We start from the raw sequence: 25080 nt of genomic DNA, 5'->3' as shown, positions 1-25080 counted from the left end.
GATAGATGAGTTTAGACAATATGAATGATTTTATTTCTTTTTCCCACGTAATATTTCAATTTAAAAACAGTTTGATCCCTGAGAAACGGTTTAGCAGCATTTCCTATCGTAACAAGAATCTCTAAATAAATTTTATATATTTCTAAGTAATTTAAATTATAGGTGTGTAAGTTTTCTAACGTGGCCCGGTGGCGCAACGTTAGCGCGTCTGACTGCAGATCAGAAGGTTGCGAGTTCAAATAGCGTCAGGGTCAAAATGTTACTTTTTAACTTTTACAGTTAAACTCTTTTTACTACTAAAAACTTAAAACAAGCAATTTCATTCTGTGGCAATAAATAAAATTAACTAATAGATGAGTTTAGACAATATGAATGATTTTATTTCTTTTTCCCACGTAATATTTCAATTTAAAAACAGTTTGATCCCTGAGAAACGGTTTAGCAGCATTTCCTATCGTAACAAGAATCTCCAAAAACAAATTTTATATATTTCTAAGTAATTTAAACTATAGGTGTATAAGTTTTCTAACGTCGCCCGGTGGCGCAACGGTAGCGCGGCTGACTCCAGATCAGAAGGTTGCGTGTTCAAATCACGTCAGGGTCAAGATGTTACTTTTTAACTTTTACAGTTAAACTCTTTTTACTACTAAAAATTTAAAACAAGCAATTTCATTCTGTGGCAATAAATAAAATTAACTAATAGATGAGTTTAGACAATATGAATGATTTTATTTCTTTTTCCCACGTAATATTTCAATTTAAAAACAGTTTGATCCCTGAGAAACGGTTTAGCAGCATTTCCCATCGTAACAAGAATCACCAAAAACAAATTTTATATATTTCTAAGTAATTTAAATTATAGGCGTATAAGTTTTCTAACGTGGCCCGGTGGCGCAACGGCAGCGCGTCTGACTCCAGATCAGAAGGTTGCCTGTTCAAATCACGTCCGGTTCAAAATGTTATCTTCTAACTTTTACAGTTAAACTCTTTTTACTCCTAAAAACTTAAAACAAGCAATTTCATTCTGTGGCAATAAATAAAATTAACTAATAGATGAGTTTAGACAATATGAATGATTTTATTTCTTTTTCCCACGTAATATTTCAATTTAAAATCAGTTTGATCCCTGAGAAACGGTTTAGCAGCATTTCCCATCGTAACAAGAATCATCAAAAACAAATTTTATATATTTCTAAGTAATTTAAATTATAGGTGTATAAGTTTTCTAACGTGGCCCGGTGGCGCAACGGCAGCGCGTCTGACTCCAGATCAGAAGGTTGCGTGTTCAAATCACGTCCGGGTGAATATGTTACTTTTTAACTTTTACAGTTAAACTCTTTTTACTACCAAAAACTTAAAACAAGCAATTTCATTCTGTGGCAATAAATAAAATTAACTGATAGATGAGTTTAGACAATATGAATGATTTTATTTCTTTTTCCCACGTAATATTTCAATTTAAAAACAGTTTGATCCCTGAGAAACGGTTTAGCAGCATTTCCTATCGTAACAAGAATCTCTAAATAAATTTTATATATTTCTAAGTAATTTAAATTATAGGTGTGTAAGTTTTCTAACGTGGCCCGGTGGCGCAACGTTAGCGCGTCTGACTGCAGATCAGAAGGTTGCGAGTTCAAATAGCGTCAGGGTCAAAATGTTACTTTTTAACTTTTACAGTTAAACTCTTTTTACTACTAAAAACTTAAAACAAGCAATTTCATTCTGTGGCAATAAATAAAATTAACTAATAGATGAGTTTAGACAATATGAATGATTTTATTTCTTTTTCCCACGTAATATTTCAATTTAAAAACAGTTTGATCCCTGAGAAACGGTTTAGCAGCATTTCCCATCGTAACAAGAATCCCCAAAAACAAATTTTATTTATTTCTAAGTAATTTAAATTATAGGTGTATAAGTTTTCTAACGTGGCCCGGTTTCGCAACGGCAGCGCGTTTGACTTCAGATCAGAAGGATGCGTGTCCAAATCACGTCCGGGTCAATATGTTACTTTTTAACTTTTACAGTTAAACTCTTTTTACAACCAAAAACTTAAAACAAGCAATTTCATTCTGTGGCAATAAATAAAATTAACTGATAGATGAGTTTAGACAATATGAATGATTTTATTTCTTTTTCCCACGTAATATTTCAATTTAAAAACAGTTTGATCCCTGAGAAACGCTTTAGCAGCATTTCCTATCGTAACAAGAATCTCCTAAAACAAATTTTATATATTTCTAAGTAATTTAAATTATAGGTGTATAAGTTTTCTAACGTCACCTGGTGGCGCAACGGTTGCGCGTCTTACTCCAGATCAGAAGGTTGCGTGTTCAAATCACGTCCGGGTCAAAATTGTTACTTTTTGACTTTTACAGTTAAACTGGTTTTGCTTCTTAAATCTTTAAACAAAGCATTTCATTCTGAGGCAAAATATAAAAGTAGCCAATAGATGAGTTTAGTCAATCTGAATGATTTTATTTCTTTTTCCCACGTAATATTTCAATTTAAAAACAGTTTGATCCCTGAGAAACGGTTTAGCAGCATTTCCTATCGTAACAAGAATCTCCAAAAACAAATTTTATATATTTCTAAGTAATTTAAACTATAGGTGTATAAGTTTTCTAACGTCGCCCGGTGGCGCAACGGTAGCGCGTCTGACTCCAGATCAGAAGGTTGCGTGTTCAAATCACGTCCGGTTCAATATGTTAGTTTTTAACTTTTACAGTTAAACTCTTTTTACTACTAAAAACTTAAAACAAGCAATTTCATTCTGTGGCAATAAATAAAATTAACTAATAGATGAGTTTAGACAATATGAATGATTTTATTTCTTTTTCCCACGTAATATTTCAATTTAAAAACAGTTTGATCCCTGAGAAACGGTTTAGCAGCATTTCCCATCGTAACAAGAATCACCAAAAACAAATTTTATATATTTCTAAGTAATTTAAATTATAGGCGTATAAGTTTTCTAACGTGGCCCGGTGGCGCAACGGCAGCGCGTCTGACTCCAGATCAGAAGGTTGCCTGTTCAAATCACGTCCGGTTCAATATGTTACCTTCTAACTTTTACAGTTAAACTCTTTTTACTCCTAAAAACTTAAAACAAGCAATTTCATTCTGTGGCAATAAATAAAATTAACTAATAGATGAGTTTAGACAATATGAATGATTTTATTTCTTTTTCCCACGTAATATTTCAATTTAAAAACAGTTTGATCCCTGAGAAACGGTTTAGCAGCATTTCCCATCGTAACAAGAATCACCAAAAACAAATTTTATATATTTCTAAGTAATTTAAATTATAGGTGTATAAGTTTTTTAACGTGGCCCGGTGGCGCAACGGCAGCGCGTCTGACTCCAGATCAGAAGGTTGCGTGTTCAAATCACGTCCGGGTCAATATGTTACTTTTTAACTTTTACAGTTAAACTCTTTTTACTACCAAAAACTTAAAACAAGCAATTTCATTCTGTGGCAATAAATAAAATTAACTGATAGATGAGTTTAGACAATATGAATGATTTTATTTCTTTTTCCCACGTAATATTTCAATTTAAAAACAGTTTCATCCCTGAGAAACGGTTTAGCAGCATTTCCTATCGTAACAAGAATCTCCAAAAATAAATTTTATATATTTCTAAGTAATTTAAATTATAGGTGTATAAGTTTTCTAACGTGGCCCGGTGGCGCAACGGTAGCGCGTCTTTCTGCAGATCAGAAGGTTGCGAGTTCAAATAGCGTCAGGGTCAAAATGTTACTTTTTAACTTTTACAGTTAAACTCTTTTTACTACTAAAAACTTAAAACAAGCAATTTCATTCTGTGGCAATAAATAAAATTAACTAATAGATGAGTTTAGACAATATGAATGATTTTATTTATTTTTCCCACGTAATATTTCAATTTAAAAACAGTTTGATCCCTGAGAAACGGTTTAGCAGCATTTCCCATCGTAACAAGAATCCCCAAAAACAAATTTTATTTATTTCTAAGTAATTTAAATTATAGGTGTATAAGTTTTCTAACGTGGCCCGGTTTCGCAACGGCAGCGCGTTTGACTTCAGATCAGAAGGTTGCGTGTCCAAATCACGTCCGGGTCAATATGTTACTTTTTAACTTTTACAGTTAAACTCTTTTTACAACCAAAAACTTAAAACAAGCAATTTCATTCTGTGGCAATAAATAAAAATAACTGATAGATGAGTTTAGACAATATGAATGATTTTATTTCTTTTTCCCACGTAATATTTCAATTTAAAAACAGTTTGATCCCTGAGAAACGGTTTAGCAGCATTTCCCATCGTAACAAGAATCACCAAAAATAAATTTTATATATTTCTAAGTAATTTACATTATAGGTGTATAAGTTTTCTAACGTGAACCGGGGGCGCAACGGTAGCGCGTCTGACTCCAGATCAGAAGGTTGCGTGTTCAAATCACGTCAGGGTCAAGATGTTACTTTTTAACTTTTACAGTTAAACTCTTTTTACTACTAAAAATTTAAAACAAGCAATTTCATTCTGTGGCAATAAATAAAATTAACTAATAGATGAGTTTAGACAATATGAATGATTTTATTTCTTTTTCCCACGTAATATTTCAATTTAAAAACAGTTTGATCCCTGAGAAACGGTTTAGCAGCATTTCCCATCGTAACAAGAATCACCAAAAACAAATTTTATATATTTCTAAGTAATTTAAATTATAGGCGTATAAGTTTTCTAACGTGGCCCGGTGGCGCAACGGCAGCGCGTCTGACTCCAGATCAGAAGGTTGCCTGTTCAAATCACGTCCGGTTCAAAATGTTATCTTCTAACTTTTACAGTTAAACTCTTTTTACTCCTAAAAACTTAAAACAAGCAATTTCATTCTGTGGCAATAAATAAAATTAACTAATAGATGAGTTTAGACAATATGAATGATTTTATTTCTTTTTCCCACGTAATATTTCAATTTAAAATCAGTTTGATCCCTGAGAAACGGTTTAGCAGCATTTCCCATCGTAACAAGAATCATCAAAAACAAATTTTATATATTTCTAAGTAATTTAAATTATAGGTGTATAAGTTTTCTAACGTGGCCCGGTGGCGCAACGGCAGCGCGTCTGACTCCAGATCAGAAGGTTGCGTGTTCAAATCACGTCCGGGTGAATATGTTACTTTTTAACTTTTACAGTTAAACTCTTTTTACTACCAAAAACTTAAAACAAGCAATTTCATTCTGTGGCAATAAATAAAATTAACTGATAGATGAGTTTAGACAATATGAATGATTTTATTTCTTTTTCCCACGTAATATTTCAATTTAAAAACAGTTTGATCCCTGAGAAACGGTTTAGCAGCATTTCCTATCGTAACAAGAATCTCTAAATAAATTTTATATATTTCTAAGTAATTTAAATTATAGGTGTGTAAGTTTTCTAACGTGGCCCGGTGGCGCAACGTTAGCGCGTCTGACTGCAGATCAGAAGGTTGCGAGTTCAAATAGCGTCAGGGTCAAAATGTTACTTTTTAACTTTTACAGTTAAACTCTTTTTACTACTAAAAACTTAAAACAAGCAATTTCATTCTGTGGCAATAAATAAAATTAACTAATAGATGAGTTTAGACAATATGAATGATTTTATTTCTTTTTCCCACGTAATATTTCAATTTAAAAACAGTTTGATCCCTGAGAAACGGTTTAGCAGCATTTCCCATCGTAACAAGAATCCCCAAAAACAAATTTTATTTATTTCTAAGTAATTTAAATTATAGGTGTATAAGTTTTCTAACGTGGCCCGGTTTCGCAACGGCAGCGCGTTTGACTTCAGATCAGAAGGATGCGTGTCCAAATCACGTCCGGGTCAATATGTTACTTTTTAACTTTTACAGTTAAACTCTTTTTACAACCAAAAACTTAAAACAAGCAATTTCATTCTGTGGCAATAAATAAAATTAACTAATAGATGAGTTTAGACAATATGAATGATTTTATTTCTTTTTCCCACGTAATATTTCAATTTAAAAACAGTTTGATCCCTGAGAAACGCTTTAGCAGCATTTCCTATCGTAACAAGAATCTCCTAAAACAAATTTTATATATTTCTAAGTAATTTAAATTATAGGTGTATAAGTTTTCTAACGTCACCTGGTGGCGCAACGGTTGCGCGTCTTACTCCAGATCAGAAGGTTGCGTGTTCAAATCACGTCCGGGTCAAAATTGTTACTTTTTGACTTTTACAGTTAAACTGGTTTTGCTTCTTAAATCTTTAAACAAAGCATTTCATTCTGAGGCAAAATATAAAAGTAGCCAATAGATGAGTTTAGTCAATCTGAATGATTTTATTTCTTTTTCCCACGTAATATTTCAATTTAAAAACAGTTTGATCCCTGAGAAACGGTTTAGCAGCATTTCCTATCGTAACAAGAATCTCCAAAAACAAATTTTATATATTTCTAAGTAATTTAAACTATAGGTGTATAAGTTTTCTAACGTCGCCCGGTGGCGCAACGGTAGCGCGTCTGACTCCAGATCAGAAGGTTGCGTGTTCAAATCACGTCCGGTTCAATATGTTAGTTTTTAACTTTTACAGTTAAACTCTTTTTACTACTAAAAACTTAAAACAAGCAATTTTATTCTGTGGCAATAAATAAAATTAACTAATAGATGAGTTTAGACAATATGAATGATTTTATTTCTTTTTCCCACGTAATATTTCAATTTAAAAACAGTTTGATCCCTGAGAAACGGTTTAGCAGCATTTCCCATCGTAACAAGAATCACCAAAAACAAATTTTATATATTTCTAAGTAATTTAAATTATAGGCGTATAAGTTTTCTAACGTGGCCCGGTGGCGCAACGGCAGCGCGTCTGACTCCAGATCAGAAGGTTGCCTGTTCAAATCACGTCCGGTTCAATATGTTACCTTCTAACTTTTACAGTTAAACTCTTTTTACTCCTAAAAACTTAAAACAAGCAATTTCATTCTGTGGCAATAAATAAAATTAACTAATAGATGAGTTTAGACAATATGAATGATTTTATTTCTTTTTCCCACGTAATATTTCAATTTAAAAACAGTTTGATCCCTGAGAAACGGTTTAGCAGCATTTCCCATCGTAACAAGAATCACCAAAAACAAATTTTATATATTTCTAAGTAATTTAAATTATAGGTGTATAAGTTTTTTAACGTGGCCCGGTGGCGCAACGGCAGCGCGTCTGACTCCAGATCAGAAGGTTGCGTGTTCAAATCACGTCCGGGTCAATATGTTACTTTTTAACTTTTACAGTTAAACTCTTTTTACTACCAAAAACTTAAAACAAGCAATTTCATTCTGTGGCAATAAATAAAATTAACTGATAGATGAGTTTAGACAATATGAATGATTTTATTTCTTTTTCCCACGTAATATTTCAATTTAAAAACAGTTTCATCCCTGAGAAACGGTTTAGCAGCATTTCCTATCGTAACAAGAATCTCCAAAAATAAATTTTATATATTTCTAAGTAATTTAAATTATAGGTGTATAAGTTTTCTAACGTGGCCCGGTGGCGCAACGGTAGCGCGTCTTTCTGCAGATCAGAAGGTTGCGAGTTCAAATAGCGTCAGGGTCAAAATGTTACTTTTTAACTTTTACAGTTAAACTCTTTTTACTACTAAAAACTTAAAACAAGCAATTTCATTCTGTGGCAATAAATAAAATTAACTAATAGATGAGTTTAGACAATATGAATGATTTTATTTATTTTTCCCACGTAATATTTCAATTTAAAAACAGTTTGATCCCTGAGAAACGGTTTAGCAGCATTTCCCATCGTAACAAGAATCCCCAAAAACAAATTTTATTTATTTCTAAGTAATTTAAATTATAGGTGTATAAGTTTTCTAACGTGGCCCGGTTTCGCAACGGCAGCGTGTTTGACTTCAGATCAGAAGGTTGCGTGTCCAAATCACGTCCGGGTCAATATGTTACTTTTTAACTTTTACAGTTAAACTCTTTTTACAACCAAAAACTTAAAACAAGCAATTTCATTCTGTGGCAATAAATAAAATTAACTGATAGATGAGTTTAGACAATATGAATGATTTTATTTCTTTTTCCCACGTAATATTTCAATTTAAAAACAGTTTGATCCCTGAGAAACGGTTTAGCAGCATTTCCCATCGTAACAAGAATCACCAAAAACAAATTTTATATATTTCTAAGTAATTTAAATTATAGGTGTATAAGTTTTCTAACGTGGCCCGGTAGCGCAACGGCAGCGCGTCTGACTCCAGATCAGAAGGTTGCGTGTTCAAATCACGTCCGGGTCAATGTGTTACTTTTTAACTTTTACAGTTAAACTCTTTTTACTACCAAAAACTTAAAACAAGCAATTTCATTCTGTGGCAATAAATAAAATTAACTGATAGATGAGTTTAGACAATATGAATGATTTTATTTCTTTTTCCCACGTAATATTTCAATTTAAAAACAGTTTGATCACTGAGAAACGGTTTAGCAGCATTTCCTATCGTAACAAGAATCTCCAAAAATAAATTTTATATATTTCTAAGTAATTTAAATTATAGGTGTATAAGTTTTCTAATGTGGCCCGGTGGCGCATCGGTAGCGCGTCTGACTGCAGATCAGAAGGTTGCGTGTTCAAATAGCGTCAGGGTCAAAATGTTACTTTTTAACTTTTACAGTTAAACTCTTTTTACTACTAAAAACTTAAAACAAGCAATTTCATTCTGTGGCAATAAATAAAATTAACTAATAGATGAGTTTAGACAATATGAATGATTTTATTTCTTTTTCCCACGTAATATTTCAATTTAAAAACAGTTTGAACCCTGAGAAACGGTTTAGCAGCATTTCCCATCGTAACAAGAATCCCCAAAAACAAATTTTATATATTTCTAAGTAATTTAAATTATAGGTGTATAAGTTTTCTAACGTGGCCCGCGGGCGCATCGGTAGCGCGTCTGACTGCAGATCAGAAGGTTGCGTGTTCAAATAGCGTCAGGGTCAAAATGTTACTTTTTAACTTTTACAGTTAAACTCTTTTTACTACTAAAAACTTAAAACAAGCAATTTCATTCTGTGGCAATAAATAAAATTAACTAATAGATGAGTTTAGACAATATGAATGATTTTATTTCTTTTTCCCACGTAATATTTCAATTTAAAAACAGTTTGATCAATGAGAAACGGTTTAGCAGCATTTCCCATCGTAACAAGAATCACCAAAAACAAATTTTATATATTTCTAAGTAATTTAAATTATAGGTGTATAAGTTTTCTAACGTGGCCCGGTGGCGCAACGGCAGCGCGTCTGACTCCAGATCAGAAGGTTGCGTGTTCAAATCACGTCCGGGTCAATATGTTACTTTTTAACTTTTACAGTTAAACTCTTTTTACTACCAAAAACTTAAAACAAGCAATTTCATTCTGTGGCAATAAATAAAATTAACTGATAGATGAGTTTAGACAATATGAATGATTTTATTTCTTTTTCCCACGTAATATTTCAATTTAAAAACAGTTTGATCCCTGAGAAACGGTTTAGCAGCATTTCCTATCGTAACAAGAATCTCCAAAAACAAATTTTATATATTTCTAAGTAATTTAAACTATAGGTGTATAAGTTTTCTAACGTCGCCCGGTGGCGCAACGGTAGCGCGTCTGACTCCAGATCAGAAGGTTGCGTGTTCAAATCACGTCCGGTTCAATATGTTAGTTTTTAACTTTTACAGTTAAACTCTTTTTACTCCTAAAAACTTAAAACAAGCAATTTCATTCTGTGGCAATAAATAAAATTAACTAATAGATGAGTTTAGACAATATGAATGATTTTATTTCTTTTTCCCACGTAATATTTCAATTTAAAAACAGTTTGATCCCTGAGAAACGGTTTAGCAGCATTTCCCATCGTAACAAGAATCACCAAAAACAAATTTTATATATTTCTAAGTAATTTAAACTATAGGTGTATAAGTTTTCTAACGTCGCCCGGTGGCGCAACGGTAGCGCGTCTGACTCCAGATCAGAAGGTTGCGTGTTCAAATCACGTAAGGGTCAATATGTTACCTTCTAACTTTTACAGTTAAACTCTTTTTACTCCTAAAAACTTAAAACAAGCAATTTCATTCTGTGGCAATAAATAAAATTAACTAATAGATGAGTTTAGACAATATGAATGATTTTATTTCTTTTTCCCACGTAATATTTCAATTTAAAAACAGTTTGATCCCTGAGAAACGGTTTAGCAGCATTTCCCATCGTAACAAGAATCACCAAAAACAAATTTTATATATTTCTAAGTAATTTAAATTATAGGTGTATAAGTTTTTTAACGTGGCCCGGTGGAGCAACGGCAGCGCGTCTGACTCCAGATCAGAAGGTTGCGTGTTCAAATCCCGTCCGGGTCAATATGTTACTTTTTAACTTTTACAGTTAAACTCTTTTTACTACCAAAAACTTAAAACAAGCAATTTCATTCTGTGGCAATAAATAAAATTAACTGATAGATGAGTTTAGACAATATGAATGATTTTATTTCTTTTTCCCACGTAATATTTCAATTTAAAAACAGTTTCATCCCTGAGAAACGGTTTAGCAGCATTTCCTATCGTAACAAGAATCTCCAAAAATAAATTTTATATATTTCTAAGTAATTTAAATTATAGGTGTATAAGTTTTCTAACGTGGCCCGGTGGCGCAACGGTAGCGCGTCGGACTGCAGATCAGAAGGTTGCGTGTTCAAATAGCGTCAGGGTCAAAATGTTACTTTTTAACTTTTACAGTTAAACTCTTTTTACTACTAAAAACTTAATACAAGCAATTTCATTCTGTGGCAATCAATAAAATTAACTAATAGATGAGTTTAGACAATATGAATGATTTTATTTCTTTTTCCCACGTAATATTTCAATTTAAAAACAGTTTGATCCCTGAGAAACGGTTTAGCAGCATTTCCCATCGTAACAAGAATCTCCAAAAACAAATTTTACATATTTCTAAGTAATTTAAATTATAGGTGTATAAGTTTTCTAACGGCGCCCGGTTTCGCAACGGCAGCGCGTTTGACTCCAGATCAGAAAGTTGCGTGTTCAAATCACGTCCGGGTCAATATGTTACTTTTTAACTTTTACAGTTAAACTCTTTTTACAACCAAAAACTTAAAACAAGCAATTTCATTCTGTGGCAATAAATAAAATTAACTGATAGATGAGTTTAGACAATATGAATGATTTTATTTCTTTTTCCCACGTAATATTTCAATTTAAAAACAGTTTGATCCCTGAGAAACGGTTTAGCAGCATTTCCTATCTTTTCAAGAATCTCCAAAAATAAATTTTATATATTTCTAAGTAATTTACATTATAGGTGTATAAGTTTTCTAACGTGAACCGGTGGCGCAACGGTAGCGCGTCTGACTCCAGATCAGAAGGTTGCGTGTTCAAATCACGTCAGGGTCAAGATGTTACTTTTTAACTTTTACAGTTTAACTCTTTTTACTACTAAAAACTTAAAACAAGCAATTTCATTCTGTGGCAATAAATAAAATTAACTAATAGATGAGTTTAGACAATATGAATGATTTTATTTCTTTTTCCCACGTAATATTTCAATTTAAAAACAGTTTGATCCCTGAGAAACGGTTTAGCAGTATTTCCTATCGTAACAAGAATCTCCAAAAACAAATTTTATATATTTCTAAGTAATTTAAACTATAGGTGTATGTGACATTAGGTCACAGCCTAATTTTCTAAATATCCTGTTTTTTTTAATCAATAATACTAATTCTTTTGACTTAATTTATAATTTTGTAATACATTTTTTTATTTCATCATCTTTCTTTAGCCCCTTAAGCGGTAGCGCAATTTGGACATTCTCCCCCTAAAATTCCTTACCAGCTCCTTGAAGAGCCCCTTTCTTTCGAGAAGTTTACACCCTTTTTTTTCTGAGAATTCCACTGGTTGTCGGCATCTTTCATCTCCGCGTGTATGTTGTGTTTCTCAACCGTAACTTGTAACGTATAATCAATTTTTCGTCTCAACTCGTGATTTTTAGATAATTTAACTTTAACTTGCACAACATGCACTACAACTTCAACCTTAAGTTTTTGTATCTTATAAAAAGGAAGAGCGCGAAAGACGAGATGCTTTTCGATAATTTGATGGTCAAAGAATTTGCTGCCCTCCGCTTAACGGAGTTTTGATATTTTTGCTCCCACCTCCCTAAGGTGGAGAAGCTTTTTGGAAGAATGGCTTCCTTGCGACATCTTTATTTGTTGTATTGTTCTCTGTAACTAACTCATCTACCGCCATGCTGTCCAGCTGCTGTCCTTTTCATTGTCTCGGATTTATGCCTACTAAAGAATTTTCCTGATAAATCTCCAGCTTTTTAAGATGATCCGCTGACCGACTACCGCCAGTGATGGAAATCCTTCACAGTCATTTTCTAACTCCTGTTCCAGTTATCACTAGTTACCACAATTTTAGGATGTGCCATTGATGATTCCTTACATGATGTGCCTCAACATGATGATTTGTTTAACATGTTTTTTTCAATAAAACAACAATGATTTTTTTCAAAAAAAAGAACTGGACTAATTCCTTTTCACTAGCCAAGGATTTTTCTGTTTGTTTCATCCTAAACTCAGGTAGCTTCTATGGATAAGAAGGTATGTTTTTTTGAATATACTTGTTATCTTCTGGAACTTGTTTTTTGAAGAAGAAAAATTACTATTTTTCTGGGTTAGCCAAACTTCGTAAATGTACCACTAACTATGTTTCACCCGGCCATTAATTTTTAGTTTTTCTCTTTCTAAATTGTTATCATTTTTTGCAACTTTTTCATTTTTATTCTATACCCAACCGTAACAGGGCATCTGGTGCCGTTCCGCTTTTCGGTTGGTGTATATAGTTTTTAACTATATTTATTTTGACCAGTAACGAGGAATATTTCAAATTAAATTTTTTACTATGAGTAAAGTAAGATATTATTATTCAATGTTTAATACAATTAATTTCAATAAATTTCTTTAAGTTTGGAGTAGGAAATGAACTGTTTATTTCAATAGTTTTTGATATAATAGCCAAATAAACAATAATGAATTATGCAATGTAATCAAATTTTTTTAATAGACTTTATGTTTTGATTGGTTAATTAATATCTTGTTTTGGTTATTTACTAATTTGTTTCATACAATAACCAAATAGATAATTTTTTAAGTTGAAATAATAATAATTATTTGTCATAATTTCTGTAATTGAATATTACAATTGTTTTATAATAGTGATTAAAAATAACGATTTTGATTAGGATGATTAATATAAATATTTTTGATTAAATAATAAGTAGTAATTGGATAAGATTTGGTAAATAATTTTTCATATAACAATTTAAAAATAAGATTCCTTTTATTCTATAAAATTGATGTTTACATAAATTATTTGAAAAAAAAAATTTTTTCACAGCAATTGGTTAAAATAATAATTATTATTTAATATTTGGTAAATTTTATGTGAACTAAATATTTTGCTTCTTATGCTTTTGAATCAGGTCATATTTGATAATTTAATTGGTTATTTTGTTGAAAGGTTATTGAATTGATTTTTAATATGAATTGCCAATGTCTTACTCTCCTATATTGATAAATTATTAGTGTTCTAATCTATTATACTACAATTACATATTTATAATTGATTGGTTTTTGAAAACTTTTGGGTATTTATTTGCACTTTGAAATAATTAATGACAATATTGTTTTTTTTCTAATGGTTGATATTTCTTGTTTATGCAAGTATATCGTTATATGATTAACAGTAAAGTGTAGGGTAAAATAATTTTTTTAATTGTGTTTTTCTTGATACTTAAATTTATTATATTTCAATGTTTATATTATTTTCATGAGGTTATCAAATGGTTACAATTAGTAATAATACCTGTGTAATTGATACTATCAGTATTTAATTTTTTTCATTAGATGACCCCAATTCAAACCCGTAATAGAACTTATGCTAATCCAATAATTATGCCTGACAACGTAAATAACATAGAGGCCAATAGGCAAACCCCTAAATTCAATTTCAATAGTCCAGAATTTTCTGGAAATTCTCAGAATGTAGAGTGGTTCCTGAACCAAATTAAAGATCTAGTAAAATTAAATCAGTTTGATAATCCGGCTGCATTATACTTGTTAAAATCAAAATTGTCTGGGGCTGCTCTCACTTTTTTTCAGAATTCACCTGAATGTAGGGTGGTCACAAAGTTCGAGGATGCATGTCAGCTGCTTCAAAATTTTTTCAAACAAGAAGATTCTTCCTCGGCTGACTTGGCAAAATTTCAGGCAATCAGCCTTTTGCCCTCTGAAACTATCAAAAATTTAGAATATAGGATAGATTCTCTTGCCCATAAGGCATATAACTTTATTAATGACCAATCAGCTTTGTCTCGGATAAAAGCCATGCAGTTCTTATCTGCAATCCCTTTGCACCTTAAGGAGACTATTCTCATTGAGGGAATACAAGATTACCGCGAGATGGTCAAAAGGGCCAATCATATCGTGACAATACAACAATCCTTAGCTGGATCGGCTACTCCTTTAGTCGCAGCTCATGCGGTGACTCAGTGTGCTTCTGCTGCACCTGATCAGCTCACCTTAATTTCAAAACAACTCGAAATGCTGACAACTAGAATTGAGACTATGCAGTCTAGTTGTAATATATGTTCGAAACCCCACAGCACTAAATTATGTCCCCTTTTAGTTCACCCTGTACAGAATCAGGATCGGGTTGGACATGAACAACCTCGCCCAACTCCAAACCTTCACTGTGTTTTCTGTAATAGGTCTGGGCATATCATGAGTGAGTGTCGAACGTATCTCAGACATTTAAGACAAAATTCATTTGGGCCATTGGCGATGCATTCTTTTCCGCCACAGTTCCCCATGGTTTCTCCCAGGTTCACTGCACCGCAGTATCCACCGCCACCGATTCCTAGTCAAAATGAACATTTTAGACCGAGGGTTAATAATACTAATTATAGAGGTAACAATCCTTTAAACTCTCGCAGGAGGCAGTAGGGGATGGCCCTGTCTTCTCATCCACCAAACCATCCAAAATTTTTGATATAAATGAGTTTATGTCAAAATCGATGCATAACTCAAATGTTACCATTAGGGAGTTTTTGACTAACTGTAAATATAAAGAAAATATTGAACACATAAATATTGTTTCACATGAAATTAATCTTCCTACAATTGCTTCTAGCTTTAAAAATGTTAATGTAAATTTTCTACTCGATAGTGGGTCGTCAGTCTCATTATTGACATTAGATACTTTCAATGCAATTAGGGCTCATAATAAAGTAAAATTCTTATCAAGAAAAGTCCAAATAAGAACAGTTAATTCTCAGCTACAATTCTCGGCTTGTGCTGAAATTTCCTTTAAAATCCATAATAATTTTTTTCGACATCAATTGTTTATTGCAGATATTAAGAGTGATACTTTTCAGGGAATTCTAGGTTTTGATTTTCTAAGAACACATAATGTTCTTATTAACTTCCAAGACGAGTTGGCGCAATTTAGTAATTTTTGTATTCCTTTAAATAATTTTGATAAGTTAGCTTCTAATCATACCAATAATAAACAGATTGATGTAGTTTTAAAAAATAAACTCACAATTGAGCCAGGCGAGACTGCCATTGCCCATTTAAGAATTAATTCTTTTGCTAATCAAACAAATAAAGAAGTGTATTTCACACCTACTTATAATTCAAATATTAATATTCATCCTTCTATTAATGTTGTTGACAATAATGTGTTTAATACAATAATCCAAAATAATTCTGATAACACTGTTCATTTAAATAAAGGCTTGAATATAGGTTATATTATTTGTAATTTTGTTGTCCAAAATAGTAATGATGGTAATAATGTAGATTTAAATGATTGTACTAATCTAGAACAGTGTAATTTAATTACTGCTTCTCAGGATATTTTAAATTTAAGAAAAGATGAACTAAAATCTACTGATTTTGATTTAGCACATTTAGACACTGATCAAAAATTAATTCTTCAAAACATTTTATTGGTAAATTTTGCTGCATTTTCTAAAACCATAAAAACTTTAGGATGTACTGATCGTGTAGTTCCCTCTTTAACATTGAAAAATGACAATGCAATAAAAACATTACCATTTGAAATTCCATACGCTTTAAGGGATGACATTAAACAAGAATTAGATGAATTAGTGGAAGCCGGTATTATTCATAGGCATGTTAGCCATTGGGCTGCTCCACTAGTCCTTGTCAAAAAGAAAAACTCAGAGAATAGTCAGGGAAAACCTAAGTATCGTCTAGCTTTGGACTTAAGATTGCTTAATGCAGTGGTAGAAAGCTCCACTTACCCTTTGCCTAAAATAAGCACGATAATTAATGAAATTTCTTCTTATAAATTTTTCACTAAGTGTGATATTCGAGAAGCCTATAGGCAGGTTATGCTTCAGGACATACTAACCATACTCAGGACATACTCAGGACATACACCTACAGGACATACTAACTTTCACTACTCCTTTTGGATCCTTCGCTAATAGACGACTCGTTTTTGGCCTCAAAACGGCAGCGAGTACTTTCCAGGCTTTAGTAGACCTAATTATTGAGGAATTAAATACTGAGGGTATTAAAGGTATCCACGCTTATCAAGACGATTTCCTAATCGGAGCAAATTCCTTTGAGGAAATGACTAATAGAATATCAGCGTTACTTAAAATTTTAACTAAATACAACTTAACTTTAGCTCCTAATAAATGTTCTTTCTTTAAAGATTCTGTTGAATATCTCGGTTTTGTAATTTCCCATAAGTGTATAACCCCTACTTCATCCAATATAGCCAAAATTACTTCATTTGCTACCCCTCGTAATGCCAAACAGGTTAAGAAGTTTATAGGTGTGTGCGGCTTTTATCGCCATTTAATTCCAAATTTCGCCCAATTAATTGCTGTGTTGACTAAAGTTGCTACAAAGCAATCTAAATTTAAATGGAATGATGAACAACAGCGGGCATTTGATGCATTACAGAATGCATTTTTTTCGAAACCTTTTGTTCAGTTACCCGATTTCAGTAAACCGTTTTTCCTAAATACTGATGCGAGCAAATTAGGCATTTCAGCAGTTTTGATGCAGGAGCATGAAGGATCTCTTCGCCCTGTCTCTTTTTTTAGTAAGGCTTTGTCCAAGTCTGAGAAAAACTATCCCGCCATCAAATTGGAGCTATATGCAATTTTTAAGGGTATTACAGCATTTAAATCTTACCTCTATAATAGAAATTTTACAATTCTGAGTGATAGTAAACCTCTAAAACATTATCGCAAGGTTACATCACCTGCTGATATTATCACACGTTGGTTGCTTGCTTTAAGTGAATATACCTTTGAGTTTATACATATACCTGGTCATGAGAATGTGTTAGCCGACTGGTTTAGTCGTTCTCCTGATCCAAATTTTTGTCAACCTGCTTTAAATAGTAATGACTCTGAACTAATTTTACCTTTCACTGATATAAATGAAGACCATGTAATTCATGCTTTAACTAATAATGACTCCCCTCTTGAAATTTCTTTAGACACATTTAAATCGGAACAATGTAAAGATCAAAATATTCAGGAAATTATTTCTCTTTTAAACAATCCCACTTTAATTAATCAATCTAAGACTGAACATTTCTTTTTAAATGATGGTATATTAATGTATGCCACTGAGGTTTTTCCTCATAAACACAGAATTGTAGTTCCAAATTCATTAAAATCTAAAGTGTTAAATATTTGTCATGTTTCCCATTCTGGTATTCAAAAGACGTATGAGCTTGTGTCTAAAAGATATTTTTGGAAAAGTTGTTACAGTGATACCTGTAATTATGTTAAGTCTTGTGAATTATGTATTAAACATAAACAGTCTGCGAGCAAGCCTGCTCCTTTAAAATCAATGTGGCTACCTCAGAGGCCTGGACAATTTGTCTCAATGGACATTGTAGGACCCATTAAGAATTGTGGATATATTTTAACTTTCATAGATCATTTCTCTAGACATTTAATTTTAAACCAACTAGTCAATTTAACCACTGAGACTGTTTCTAAACATTTAATGAATTATATTACTCATTATGGTAGAATGTTATACCTATTAACAGATCTAGGCACTCAGTTTAAAGCTGAGGTTTTTGAATTAATCAGTAAAAAGTTAGGCATAAAATTAGCCCATAGCAGTGCTGCTCATCCTCAAAGTAATGGAATGAGTGAACGCATTAATCAAGCTATTAAGTCTTCTGTTTTAACTTTACATGAGAAAGGTGTGTCATTTGCAACCAGCTTATTAATTCACCAAAATATATACAATGGTTCAATTCACTCTTCAACCAAATTCACCCCTAACTTACTTCATTTTGGTCGTAATTTGGCCTTAATTTTTGATTGTTTTGAAAGTAGTGTTGAACCAATATATTTGGATAAATCTCACTATTTATTGGAGACCTTGAATGAACTCAATATTGCATATGAAAATGCTTACCATAATTCTGAACGAGCACAAGTCAAACAAAATTCGAGACAAGGTGCGAAAGCAAAATTAAGATCACTGAATATTGGTGATATTGTCTATTTAAAACATACTAATGTGTTTAAACCTAAATTTGATGGTCCGTTTACTATTTTCTCAAAATTTAATGATGTGGATTATGTAATCCAACTTTTGGACAATACAAAGGCACCTAAACTAACTGTTCATATAGACCGCTTACGTCTATGTCCTCATAGGAGGCAAAATTTGCTTTTTCATCCCTCTTTGGATACCTCCCCTAGTGTAATTGATAGTGATATGACTCTCCCTAAGGCTTGTCCTTACAATTTAAGAAGTAAATAATTTTTTTCTAATAAATTTTGGTTGAATGTAACATTGTTATGTGTGATGGGTGTTATTTGGGTATCGGTGTATATGATGCTGGCCGTCATATCCGCGGAACATCGGGATCCTGTAGTACTTGTCAGGCAATACCAGTGATTTTTTTGGTTAAATTTTTTTGATATACAGTTCTTGTAACTAATTTTGTCAATAATTCTAACATTTTTTTAATTGAATGAGGTATTCAAATTGTGATATGGTTTGTATGGTGGATGATGGGCAGTGTCCTCCTTTTTGCGACTCTACAAACTTATAACTATGGGTTCGTGTTTGTGGTTGTTCATGTCTAACTGTTTTCAATTTTTTTTAACAAATATTTCATGTTAATATTTGTATTTTTTAAATTACTTAAACACATAATTGTAATTAATTAATGATGCTTGATTTCGAATGCCAAATTTTTTTGTTTTTCGACCCTGTAGTTCTGTACAGTATTTTTTTTCCTTTTCTAGTATGTCATAAGTCACTCTTATTACATACAAATTTTTTTGGATTTTTTTGCAGAGTGTGAATTCTCTTTGCATTAGTAATGTATACAAGTACACCTCATTGTACATCTCAAGGTGTCACAACGTTTGTTATGATTTTTTATTGTTTTGTGTTACGTTGTTTTATACAAATTGTTGATGCTGAATTTGTTAATTGTATATTGTTCAGCAATTTTTGTTAGGTAATGCTTTTTGTAAGCAATGTGTCAAGGCCTTGTTTGTTTTTGTTTTGTTTTAGCAGTTTTTTTTTTGGTCAAAGTTCTGTGAGTCAATTTGTTGTTTTTTTTAAGTGTTAAAATTCCTTGCAGTTTTTGTTAAGTTTAATGTTTTGCCTAGGCTTTTCCTGTTACAACTAGTAAATTTAATTGCAAATTTTTTTTAACTTCCTTCAAGTCTTAAATTAATAATTTGTGTGCACTTATTGCTCTCACTAATGACTTTGATTTGTTTCAGGTATACATTTTGATGTGTACTAAATTTTTTTTGTCGTTTTAACTCGGATTACTACTTATCAATCTTGTTTGATTGGTTTCAATTTTTTTTCTCAAAATTCACTTAATGGATTGATGTACAAAATGTTGTACAAAGTTTTTTTCGTTTAAGCTCGGAGTTTTGTCAGTCTGCAATGGTAGCCTGATTTTTCGTTTGTTTGCAATTTTTCAAATTTTTTTCATAATAATTTCCAGCAAACAAATCAATTTTTTTCAATTCCTTCTTACAAGGAATAATTTGAGTTAATGTCCTTTACCTCAAAAATTGCTTTTCCACTATTACTAAGTGAGATTTTCTTTTTTGAATAATCAATTATCCATTTTACCTCCTTAATGTTATTTTCTTTGGAGAAGATTTTCTCAGTCTACTTCATGTAGCCTGAATTTTTTATACGGGTGTTATTGCACTTATAGGCATTCACATGCATCAAGGCATATGTTGTTTAAGTTTAATTTATAGTACATGTGTTGACGATTCTGTGTCAAAATGTTTGTTTTCATTTAGCAAACAATTAAGATTGTTTTGTGTTTTTTTCGTCCATTTATCAAACAATTAACATTGTTTTGCCTTTTCACTAATCAAGATGCAGCCATGTAAAGCTGCTTATATGTATGTGTTATTATGTGTTACTAGTTCTTTGTATGTCTTATGTTTGAGGCACAGCTTTTCTCATTTCAGACTCTTACTATCAAAAGTTTTGATATAGATTGTTATGTAAACATCTGACTATTTGTAAGTGGAGTAGTGGTGAACTGGAGTTGCAGGCTGTTAGAACTTAATTTCATTTATAAATTTTTTTGGATTAATATCTTTTTTTGGCAAAAACAAAAAAAAAAAATTTTTTTTTCTTCAAAATTTTTTTTCTGCAGTGGGGGGTATAATGTGACATTAGGTCACAGCCTAATTTTCTAAATATCCTGTTTTTTTTAATCAATAATACTAATTCTTTTGACTTAATTTATAATTTTGTAATACATTTTTTTATTTCATCATCTTTCTTTAGCCCCTTAAGCGGTAGCGCAATTTGGACATTCTCCCCCTAAAATTCCTTACCAGCTCCTTGAAGAGCCCCTTTCTTTCGAGAAGTTTACACCCTTTTTTTTCTGAGAATTCCACTGGTTGTCGGCATCTTTCATCTCCGCGTGTATGTTGTGTTTCTCAACCGTAACTTGTAACGTATAATCAATTTTTCGTCTCAACTCGTGATTTTTAGATAATTTAACTTTAACTTGCACAACATGCACTACAACTTCAACCTTAAGTTTTTGTATCTTATAAAAAGGAAGAGCGCGAAAGACGAGATGCTTTTCGATAATTTGATGGTCAAAGAATTTGCTGCCCTCCGCTTAACGGAGTTTTGATATTTTTGCTCCCACCTCCCTAAGGTGGAGAAGCTTTTTGGAAGAATGGCTTCCTTGCGACATCTTTATTTGTTGTATTGTTCTCTGTAACTAACTCATCTACCGCCATGCTGTCCAGCTGCTGTCCTTTTCATTGTCTCGGATTTATGCCTACTAAAGAATTTTCCTGATAAATCTCCAGCTTTTTAAGATGATCCGCTGACCGACTACCGCCAGTGATGGAAATCCTTCACAGTCATTTTCTAACTCCTGTTCCAGTTATCACTAGTTACCACAATTTTAGGATGTGCCATTGATGATTCCTTACATGATGTGCCTCAACATGATGATTTGTTTAACATGTTTTTTTCAATAAAACAACAATGATTTTTTTCAAAAAAAAGAACTGGACTAATTCCTTTTCACTAGCCAAGGATTTTTCTGTTTGTTTCATCCTAAACTCAGGTAGCTTCTATGGATAAGAAGGTATGTTTTTTTGAATATACTTGTTATCTTCTGGAACTTGTTTTTGAAGAAGAAAAATTACTATTTTTCTGGGTTAGCCAAACTTCGTAAATGTACCACTAACTATGTTTCACCCGGCCATTAATTTTTAGTTTTTCTCTTTCTAAATTGTTATCATTTTTTGCAACTTTTTCATTTTTATTCTATACCCAACCGTAACAGGGCAGTGTATAAGTTTTCTAACGTCGCCCGGTGGCGCAACGGTAGCGCGTCTGACTCCAGATCAGAAGGTTGCGTGTTCAAATCACGTCCGGTTCAATATGTTAGTTTGTAACTTTTACAGTTAAACTCTTTTTACTACTAAAAACTTAAAACAAGCAATTTTATTCTGTGGCAATAAATAAAATTAACTGATAGATGAGTTTAGACAATATGAATGATTTTATTTCTTTTTCCCACGTAATATTTCAATTTAAAAACAGTTTGATCCCTGAGAAACGGTTTAGCAGCATTTCCCATCGTAACAAGAATCTCCAAAAACAAATTTTACATATTTCTAAGTAATTTAAATTATAGGTGTATAAGTTTTCTAACGGCGCCCGGTTTCGCAACGGCAGCGCGTTTAACTCCAGATCAGAAGGTTGCGTGTTCAAATCACGTCCGGGTCAATATGTTACTTTTTAACTTTTACAGTTAAACTCTTTTTACAACCAAAAACTTAAAACAAGCAATTTCATTCTGTGGCAATAAATAAAATTAACTGATAGATGAGTTTAGACAATATGAATGATTTTATTTCTTTTTCCCATGTAATATTTCAATTTAAAAACAGTTTGATCCCTGAGAAACGGTTTAGCAGCATTTCCTATCTTATCAAGAATCTCCAAAAATAAATTTTATATATTTCTAAGTAATTTAAATTATAGGTGTATAAGTTTTCTAACGTGGCCCGGTAGCGCAACGGCAGCGCGTCTGACTCCAGATCAGAAGGTTGCGTGTTCAAATCACGTCCGGGTCAATATGTTACTTTTTAACTTTTACAGTTAAACTCTTTTTACTACCAAAAACTTAAAACAAGCAATTTCATTCTGTGGCAATAAATAAAATTAACTGATAGATGAGTTTAGACAATATGAATGATTTTATTTCTTTTTCCCACGTAATATTTCAATTTAAAAACACTTTGATTCCTGAGAAAAGGTTTAACAGCATTTCCTATTGAAACAAGAATCTCCAAAAACAAATTTTATATATTTCTAAGTAACTTAAATTACAGGTGTATGAGTTTTCTAACGTGGCCTGGTGGCGCAACGGTAGCGCGTCTGACTCCAGATCAGAAGGTTGCGTGTTCAAATCACGTCCGGGTCAAAAATGTTACTTTTTGACTTTTACAGTTAAACTGGTTTTGCTTCTTAAAACTTAAAAAAAAGCATTTCTTTCAGAGGCAAAAAATAAAAGTAACCAATAGAAGAGTTTAGACCATATGAATGATTTTATTTCTTTTTCCCACGTAATATTTCAATTTAAAAACAGTTTGATTCCTGAGAAAAGGTTTAGCGGCATTTCCTATCGAAACAAGAATCTCCAAAAACAAATTTTATATATTTCTAAGTAACTTAAATTATAGGTGTAAGAGTTTTCTAACGTGGCCCGGAGGCGCAACGGTAGCGCGTCTGACTCCAGATCAGAAGGTTGCGTGTTCAAATCACGTCCGGGTCAAAAATGTTACATTTTGACTTTTACAGTTAAACTGTTTTTGCTTCTTAAAACTTAAAAAAAAGCATTTCTTTCAGAGGCAAAAAATAAAAGTAAGCAATAGAAGAGTTTAGACCATATGAATGATTTTATTTCTTTTTCCCACGTAATATTTCAATTTAAAAATTGTTTGATACCTGAGAAAAGGTTTAGCAGCATTTCCTATCGAAACAAGAATCTCCAAAAGCAAATTTTATATATTTCTATGTAACTTAAATTATGGGTGTCTGAGTTTTCTAACGTGGACCGGTGGCGCAACGGTAGCGCGTCTGACTCCAGATCAGAAGGTTGCGTGTTCAAATCACGTCCGGGTCAAAAATGTTACTTTTTGACTTTTACAGTTAAACTGTTTTTGCTTCTTAAAACTTAAAAAAAAGCATTTTATTCTGAGGCAAAAAATAAAAGTAACCAATAGAAGAGTTTAGACCATATGAATGATTTTATTTCTTTTTCCCACGTAATATTTCAATTTAAAAACAGTTTGATTCCTGAGAAAAGGTTTAGCAGCATTTCCTATCGAAACAAGAATCTCCAAAAACAAATTTTATATATTTCTAAGTAACTTAAATTATAGGTGTATGAGTTTTTTAACGTGGCCCGGTGGCGCAACGGTAGCGCGTCCGACTCCAGATCAGAAGGTTGCGTGTTCAAATCACGTCCGGATCAAAAATGTTACTTTTTGACTTTCACAGTTAAACTGGTTTTGCTTCTTAAAACTTAAAAAAGCATTTCTTTCAGAGGCAAAAAATAAAAGTAACCAATAGAAGAGTTTGACCATATGAATGATTTTATTTCTTTTTCCCACGTAATATTTCAATTTAAAAATTGTTTGATCCCTGAGAAAAGGTTTAGCAGCATTTCCTATCGAAACAAGAATCTCCAAAAGCAAATTTTATATATTTCTAAGTAACTTAAATTATAGGTGTATGAGTTTTCTAACGTGGCCCGGTGGCGCAACGGTAGCGCGCCTGACTCCAGATCAGAAGGTTGCGTGTTCAAATCACGTCCGGGTCAAAAATGTTACTTTTTGACTTTTACAGTTAAACTGTTTTTGCTTCTTAAAACTTAAAAAAAAGCATTTTATTCTGAGGCAAAAAATAAAAGTAACCAATAGAAGAGTTTAGACCATATAATTGATTTTATTTCTTTTTCCCAAGTAATATTTCAATTTAAAAACAGTTTGATTCCTGAGAAAAGGTTTGGCAGCATTTCCTATCGAAACAAGAATCTCCAAGAACAAATTTTATATATTTCTAAGTAACTTAAATTATAGGTGTATGAGTTTTCTAACGTGGCCCGGTGGCGCAACGGTAGCGCGTCTGACTCCAGATCGGAAGGTTGCGTGTTCAAATCACGTCCGGGTCAAAAATGTTACTTTTTGACTTTTACAGTTAAACTGTTTTTGCTTCTTAAATCAAAGCATTTTATTCTGAGGCAAAAAATAAAAGTAAGCAATAGAAGAGTTTAGACCATATGAATGATTTTATTTCTTTTTCCCACGTAATATTTCAATTTAAAAACAGTTTGATTCCTGAGAAAAGGTTTAGCAGCATTTCCTATCGAAACAAGAATCTCCAAAAACAAATTTTATATATTTCTAAGTA

The 25080-nt window shown here is 32.1% G+C and overlaps 2 protein-coding genes and 17 non-coding genes across 19 annotated transcripts in view; 18 read left to right on the top strand and 1 right to left on the bottom strand.

The window, feature by feature from the left end:
• LOC147802258 (uncharacterized) overlaps positions 1–21447 on the top strand; it is a 106614-nt gene extending 85167 nt beyond the window's left edge. Inside the window, exons 3-4 of the mRNA XM_087152687.1 lie at positions 14426–14845; positions 21302–21447. Coding sequence (XP_087008813.1) covers positions 14426–14845; positions 21302–21447 — 566 coding nt within the window. The remainder of the gene's footprint in view (positions 1–14425; positions 14846–21301) is intronic.
• LOC107446022 (uncharacterized) overlaps positions 1–25080 on the bottom strand; it is a 194463-nt gene that overhangs the window by 145023 nt on the left and 24360 nt on the right. The gene's annotated exons all lie outside the window — the stretch shown is intronic.
• Positions 1233–1304, top strand: TRNAW-CCA (transfer RNA tryptophan (anticodon CCA)). The gene has a single exon. It is a non-coding gene; the product is annotated as a tRNA-Trp (tRNA).
• TRNAW-CCA (transfer RNA tryptophan (anticodon CCA)) lies at positions 2633–2703 on the top strand. Its single transcript has one exon. It is a non-coding gene; the product is annotated as a tRNA-Trp (tRNA).
• TRNAW-CCA (transfer RNA tryptophan (anticodon CCA)) lies at positions 3332–3403 on the top strand. Its single transcript has one exon. It is a non-coding gene; the product is annotated as a tRNA-Trp (tRNA).
• On the top strand, positions 5082–5153 carry TRNAW-CCA (transfer RNA tryptophan (anticodon CCA)). The gene has a single exon. It is a non-coding gene; the product is annotated as a tRNA-Trp (tRNA).
• TRNAW-CCA (transfer RNA tryptophan (anticodon CCA)) lies at positions 6482–6552 on the top strand. The gene has a single exon. It is a non-coding gene; the product is annotated as a tRNA-Trp (tRNA).
• TRNAW-CCA (transfer RNA tryptophan (anticodon CCA)) lies at positions 7181–7252 on the top strand. Its single transcript has one exon. It is a non-coding gene; the product is annotated as a tRNA-Trp (tRNA).
• Positions 8231–8302, top strand: TRNAW-CCA (transfer RNA tryptophan (anticodon CCA)). The gene has a single exon. It is a non-coding gene; the product is annotated as a tRNA-Trp (tRNA).
• TRNAW-CCA (transfer RNA tryptophan (anticodon CCA)) lies at positions 9281–9352 on the top strand. The gene has a single exon. It is a non-coding gene; the product is annotated as a tRNA-Trp (tRNA).
• Positions 9632–9702, top strand: TRNAW-CCA (transfer RNA tryptophan (anticodon CCA)). The gene has a single exon. It is a non-coding gene; the product is annotated as a tRNA-Trp (tRNA).
• TRNAW-CCA (transfer RNA tryptophan (anticodon CCA)) lies at positions 21969–22039 on the top strand. The gene has a single exon. It is a non-coding gene; the product is annotated as a tRNA-Trp (tRNA).
• Positions 22668–22739, top strand: TRNAW-CCA (transfer RNA tryptophan (anticodon CCA)). Its single transcript has one exon. It is a non-coding gene; the product is annotated as a tRNA-Trp (tRNA).
• TRNAW-CCA (transfer RNA tryptophan (anticodon CCA)) lies at positions 23018–23089 on the top strand. The gene has a single exon. It is a non-coding gene; the product is annotated as a tRNA-Trp (tRNA).
• On the top strand, positions 23369–23440 carry TRNAW-CCA (transfer RNA tryptophan (anticodon CCA)). Its single transcript has one exon. It is a non-coding gene; the product is annotated as a tRNA-Trp (tRNA).
• On the top strand, positions 23720–23791 carry TRNAW-CCA (transfer RNA tryptophan (anticodon CCA)). Its single transcript has one exon. It is a non-coding gene; the product is annotated as a tRNA-Trp (tRNA).
• Positions 24071–24142, top strand: TRNAW-CCA (transfer RNA tryptophan (anticodon CCA)). The gene has a single exon. It is a non-coding gene; the product is annotated as a tRNA-Trp (tRNA).
• On the top strand, positions 24419–24490 carry TRNAW-CCA (transfer RNA tryptophan (anticodon CCA)). The gene has a single exon. It is a non-coding gene; the product is annotated as a tRNA-Trp (tRNA).
• Positions 24770–24841, top strand: TRNAW-CCA (transfer RNA tryptophan (anticodon CCA)). Its single transcript has one exon. It is a non-coding gene; the product is annotated as a tRNA-Trp (tRNA).

The sequence above is a fragment of the Parasteatoda tepidariorum genome, chromosome 10 (genome assembly GCF_982258835.1).
Source record: "Parasteatoda tepidariorum strain Cologne lab strain chromosome 10, Ptep-v5.0, whole genome shotgun sequence".
Lineage (NCBI taxonomy): Eukaryota > Metazoa > Arthropoda > Arachnida > Araneae > Theridiidae > Parasteatoda > Parasteatoda tepidariorum.
Note: the sequence above shows the minus strand (reverse complement) of the source record. Positions and strands in the feature narration are given on the sequence as shown.